General features: G+C 29.6%; 1 protein-coding gene across 2 annotated transcripts in view; it reads right to left on the reverse strand.

The window, feature by feature from the left end:
• Positions 1-6,791, reverse strand: part of LOC106459082 — an 86,978-nt gene that overhangs the window by 11,806 nt on the left and 68,381 nt on the right. For both annotated transcript variants that reach the window (XM_022385478.1, XM_013918661.2), the window contains exon 4: positions 2,882-3,238. In XM_022385478.1, the coding sequence (XP_022241186.1) occupies positions 2,882-3,238 (357 nt within the window). The remainder of the gene's footprint in view (positions 1-2,881; positions 3,239-6,791) is intronic.

Consider the following 6,791-nt stretch of genomic DNA (forward strand, 5'->3'; position numbering starts at 1 on the left):
GGTGTATAGTTTCTTTTAAAACTAACTCAGTACAAACCACTGGAAGCAATGAATCCCAATGTTTTTCTTTAAAACAAACTCAATTAGCCCAAACCACTGAATCCAACTACTTTCCTTTAAAATCAATTTATTTATCCCAAACAACTGGAAGCAATGAATCTATGTGGTTTTCTTTAAAACCTGCTGGACTCAAAAGTTTGATTTTTCCATTTCCTTATTTTTATTTGATTTTACAATGTTTTATGAATTGACATATTTTACTAATTTCATTTGACTGATGGAACTGCACATATACATTCAAGAATGGATAACAAAGAATATCTGTGCCACACATCTTATTAAACTGTCAACATGTTCAAAAGATTTGATCATCAAGCCCTGGAGGTCAGGTGAGCTAAAACGTTATGTTACACTATGGGTATACAGAGAAAGCAGTTCAACACGGTATAATGATTTTCTAAGGCATAAAATATTACTTGAGAAAAACAGCCCAAGTCATTTATTTTGTAAAAATTAATTTTCTAAAGGTATGAGATTTGGTTACATACAATGATAAATAGGTTGAAAAATGCCAATCTAAATTGTTTAAAACAATGTATAAATAAATTCTCCACTTTACACTGTTTACAATAATATATCTGAGTTGTAAGTATACACTTTGATAAATTTACCCCAAAGAAAGAATTAAATATTTTTTCTATAAATATACACAAATGCAGTCTATTTTGAATCAAACTGAAATTAAGCAGTAATAGATTCATTCATCTCAGTCAACTATTAGGGCCAATTTATGAAGTCAGTTTTATATAATAATATAAAAACATTGAAAATTTTTGTTTTGATTACTGATGTCAATTAATATTGGTACTTTTTAAAATTTTAAACAAAAGAAGTCTATAATATCAGATTGTTTAGCATTTACAAAATGCTAAAGAAAATAAAAACATTTACATGAACCAATTTAAACAAGTAGTTGTTGATTAATTTTTACCATTTCTACTGTGCACGTACAAGAAACATTTGTCTGAAATCTTAAGTGGAGCCCTTAAACAATTTCAACAAGAAGCCATTACTGTTTTCATGCACAAATTTAGTGTATCAAAATTGTTTCAAAATATTTATCACTCTTTAAAGGATGTGTTTAAGAGTAGAATATTGAATTTGATGCATGCTTCACCATACAGGATCAAAGTCTAAGTCAACTGTATGAAAAGAATGGAAGCACTATTTAACTTTACATGATTAACAGAAACTAAGTAGTATGTATGTGGGCTCAAGAAGAACTTTCTAATATTTCAGGTATCTGTCATGGTAAAATCTCTTACACATTAAACTGAACAAAACAGAATATGTTCTTAATTCAGAGGTCTTATTTGCATAATTCTATCACATATTAACAAATTCCATGATTTTAGAAGACCCTAAATAACATTTTTCATATAAAGTCAGCCAAAGTTTTGTTATTTGTTGTATTATACCCAAAAAGTAGTTGTCAACAAATCCCACCACAAATGAAAAAAATGGTAAATTAATTAATGGAGAAGGGACAATTCATGTGCTTAACAATTTCAAAAATAGTGATGTGCTGATTATTCACCTTCATACTCAGTATTTATCCATCAAACAAATAATCAGAACCAGCTGGCATTATCTGAATAGCTGACTGATTATTAAAAAATGTTTACGCAAGTTTAGAACACTTCAATGACAGACATTTGAAAGAGAAGTAACAGAACAAAATCAATGTTACTTTACTTTAGTTTATGATTATGTTAGTCTTTTGTAAGTTTTGTAAATAGCTTCCTCACACAAATATCTTTCCTTATTAACATTTATAAAATTTTAAAATCTAAGCTTGGATTGATGTCTTCACACATATGAGAAGGAGAAAGAATTAAATAATAAAGATAAGAAATACACTTACACCTGTCTAACACAAAAACAAACTGGGCTACAGATACACAAGTTACCATTTTAAATAATTAAGTACCAGATTTTTCAGGATCAAGCAAACCAGGTTTCACTGTTTTTCTTTTTTTAAATATGAGTGTTAAAAAAACACCAAAATGGATTTCATTCTACTTTTATTATAAAACGCAAAGCATGAATGTTTTTTCTAAGATTATACACATGCTTAGATTTAAAGTAGGTCAGATTTCATAAGAAAAAGCCTTTGTAATTCTATATTATTGTGAAATCTTTACAATTATTTTTTTTTAAATTTGACTGGGAGTGAATTTTGAGACAAGCCTGCTCTTTGCATGACAACTCCTTGGTCTCACTGACCAATCATAATAAAGTTCACATTTTTTCTAGAATATTCTACCCCAATATTTTCTGTTTAACATGAAACAGTTAATAATCAAGATATAAGGGAACTTGTATGCCTGTAATCTCTTAATTAACTGCAGTAGTTCACTGTTATACAACTGCAAGTTATACGTCTAGAACTTGAAAACGAGGCAAACAGTAACTGTGAATCTGTGAAAGATTGATAAAAGGAAAGTGTATTGTTTCAAAACTGTTACTTCCATTTAAGGAACTCATACATAAGACTAAAGATTATAATTGTTGTTTTACTTCGTAATCATTAAGTATGCCTATTATTATTATCATGTCAAACCATCAATGCGTTAGATCTAAAGTTTGATGGAGTTTATGCAATCAAATTTCAGTTTGTTGTCATTGTCTCTGGCAGCATTATAACTTATCTCAAAGAAAACTGTTAAAGGAAAATTCACAAAATAATTGATCATTTATTGGCAACTGATAACAGATTATTATTTTCAGCATATTCTTGCAAAAATTAAAAGTTACACTTACACAACTTGCATGTATATATATATATACACACACACACACAGTCTAATTACATACTCACCAAGGGCTGTTACACTGAGCTGAAATCCATTTCCAACTGTGAAAATGTTGTTGAAAGGAGCATAAAATTTCACATGGTTTGGTGTTAATACAAGTAAATCACTAGGAAGAGAAGAATTTTTTTCTCCAAGGGTAATATTCACAGTGGTTTGTGATCCTTTCAAAACTCTTGAGATTGTTAATGTATGGTTCTGGCTGACATTCAAGTGGTTGAATGTAATGAGGTGAAGGTTAGATTTACTGCCCATTGTGGATATGTTCCAGTTACAATCTACTCCTAGAGGATAACTGTCTGGGAAATTTGGAGATGATACCACAGTGTTTTTTCTTGGTGCTTGAGTAATTTCTTTCTCACAAACTGAGGACAAAAACAAAAGCATTAGCAGTGCTAATGTTAGTGAATGTAACTTTCTTTTTTTGTTGTTGTTTTGGAACAACCAAATAAAAGGGACCAATAACCATTATTAACATCAAATCCATTGGTATATTTCCATATTTTCAGCAGATACAAAATATTCTGACTAAAACAACAGACTGAACAAATCCTTAAATTTACATAAAATTAACAGTCTTACAGGATGCAGGATACCATCACTTTTGAAATGCTTCACATTAAAAATCTGTGTGTGTTTCACATTATTAATACACTTGTACCCAGCATTAGAGAAGTAGAGTAAAGAGAGAGGTTAGCAAACTGAAGAAACATTTATATATCAAATATCTTGGTTTGGAACAGCCCAAACCCAGTACTTATTTGCAAGTGACAATTTAACAGCCATTTTTTCTAGGAGCAAGTTGAAAGTACTTTTGAAGTCAGGATATAAGGATTGGTTATCATAACTAATGACGTACTAAAGCACACTAGTGAGTGAAAACTGGTCAGCATCTTAGCAAGTAGCCATAAAAAAGAAAATATTGAGGAAAAAACTGTATCATGAGAAAGAAACTAAAATAACTTAAGACATTAATTATTAAGATGACAAATGGTCACATGTGTGGCAGACTAAAAATTCAACACTCCAGGATGTTACTATTCAAACAAAGAATGGTATTGTAGAGCAACAATCACAAGTTCTTGTGGAAATTCCATGTACAACTTACTTGATACATTACTGCATCATCTTGTGCCAGGAATAGCTCGTTCAACTCTCTCCACATGGGCTCTGTCAATTTGACTGGCACCAGTGACCTCTTTGTACTTGCTTAAAGTCTTTACAGATTTAATGCTTATAACTTTCAATATAGTGTGTATCTTCACAAAATTTGGCAGTCTCAGTGAACATGAAATGTCTTTCAGATACAAAAAAAAATTTGGTGAAGTATTCTTAATAAACTAAAATAAAGATTTGTCCTTGAATATATTCAGTATTTGCTTTGAATAATCCATGTGCAAAGTGATTTTCATGTTTAGTGTAAAAATACTCTTCTTCATCTCAAAAATTCCAAATTTCATTTCTGCAATCTCTAAAACCTCCTAAGTACATTTCAAATGTTTGTTTTCAGTAAAACTTTATATTTTATCAGTTATTTTCTCTACCCTAACTCTATACAAGGTTGGTCAACTCATAGCCCCCTAAAAAAATTGAAATAAATTTAAATTACCCCCCCTTTTCTTTCTAGAATGATTTCAAATGTAGCATGAAACTACATTTGTTTATCCTACATAGCTTTAAACTCGTAACAGTATACATCTATTTGTAATTAAAATATATTGATTTATTGCCCTTTTGATCACCCTTTGAACTATGTCTAACTACTATTTGTGTCATTATAAGTTGTAAATCGCTTGGGAATGTGCAGCTCACATTACACTATCGAATTACATTAACCACGAGCTGCTGACATGTGTACCTTGTGAAATATTTTTATTATATTATTATTGTTGTTTATTTTACATAATCTAACCTTAACTAACCTAAGGAGATATGTATTTTTACATTTTAGTTACTTACACAGAAATAAATATAATAAACAAGAAATAAAGTACTTACCTGAGTATTCTTCTATTTTTTTGGTTCTCGACTATCAATGACACTTAACCCTACATTTGTTATACTAATCTTGATAAAAGAGTTAGCACAAAGGATCACATATAAAGTAATAAACTTAAAATAGGACCCAAAACTCGAGCGCTTTCGAATAGTTGACTATTCTTCTTATACTAATGATAGTAATGCATTAAATAATTCTTATTTAATTGAATAATGCACCAAAGAACATAGACTAATAACGTGCAAAAAGCAGACAATTTTCGTCTAACAATCATAATTTTTCTGGCTTTATAACTATGCAATAAGAGCCATTACAAATGCATCCACGCTAGATGTTGTGATTCCCATGGGAACCAAAGTTGAAGTAGAAGTGAAACTAACTATTCTGTGTTCAGAACACAACATTATACAATACTTCATTTGGTAGATGAAACCCTTTGGCTTTCTATTGGTTATAAGTAATATATAATTAAATGTAAGAGAGAACTATTAACAAATCCTGAAACAAAGGGTGTGACAAGTGGGTGTGGCAGGAGAGGTCTGATTTTCTATTTTCTAAATAAACAAAATTGAAGGCGATAAAATTATGGTTTGTATGAGCAATGAAAATTTTATAGTGAGTAATTTACGTTTAATTGCATAGTTTCTTGGGGGTGAATAAAATAGATATGAGAAGATACCTAGAGAAAATGTGTCACGTGAGTCACACTAGTAAATAAAACCCATATTTTGTTTTTTTTGTGAATTTTAACTGTTTCCTTGTTTCTCATGTAAACTTTCTCAAGTTGGCAACCTGAATAAAAGCTAATGACTGAATCTTTCTGGTATTTCAAATAAATACTTTTCGTACCTGGTTCAACAATAGTTGAAGTAAATGAAAATGACAAGATTATAAAAATTCTGGAAATAAAAGAAGCATTTAAAAGATATTTTTTCTTATTCAGCTAAACACATATTAAAGCATAAATGCAACATTTTGCAAAGATAATCAATCATAGAATGGATTTATGAAGGTAAAACTCATGTAAAGTTACTAATGCTGAAAATTACAAACAATAACTGTAACAAAAACAAAACATTAACATCCAAATTGTGTGCCAAATTTCTGTTCATTAACACCTAAAACAAAAAATGATTTAATGTTTTTAATGACACAGAAATCAGGAAATGTAATATTTTTTATTACATTTTTAAATGAAAAAAAACAACAACAACAATAAAATGTTTATTTTAAACTACAACTCCCTAAGGAGTATGTTTCATAATTCTTATGATGGATTTGGTCTGAAAGCATAAAATGTGATTGATCGGTAAAATAATAACAACAGTATAATAGATAATCATTTTAGACTGAAAAAGCACAACAAATACAACAAAAACGAAAATACTGTATGCGAAAAACATATAAATGAAATTTTGTTTGTTACTATAAGTATATCCTACAATCTACAGTCCTTTTTTTTTGTCTCACACAAGTCAAACTAAAGAACTATTATGACAGAGTTTGATCATTTCATTATATAGCATCTTAATCTTTCAGTTCTCAAATTATACTAAATTCCTGCAAACTGCCTAAAGAAAGAGCTCAAACCATGACCAAATAAACAGGTTAAAAGTGCAAATATAAGAAGTTAAAACAAAAGCCTTGGAATTTTGAAGATCTAGCTGCAAGATACAACAGAAACCCTACCCTTGGAAAGTTTTTGTGACAAAATTCCACAATTAAGGGGAGAAATGTTCAAAAGAATAGTCTAAAACTAAAAGGCTGTATTCAGTACAAAATCATGTCTTTGATAAGCATAAAATATGCAACTTTAGTTTAGAAACAAAGCTAAATAAATAAGAAGTGTCCTAAAGAAAGTTCAAAAAGAAAGTCAGAGAATAAGATTACACAGAAAAACGTTAAACCTAGCAGAAGTC

Source organism: Limulus polyphemus, unplaced genomic scaffold (genome assembly GCF_000517525.1).
Source record: "Limulus polyphemus unplaced genomic scaffold, Limulus_polyphemus-2.1.2 Scaffold555, whole genome shotgun sequence".
In the NCBI taxonomy this organism is placed as follows: Eukaryota; Metazoa; Arthropoda; class Merostomata; order Xiphosura; family Limulidae; genus Limulus; species Limulus polyphemus.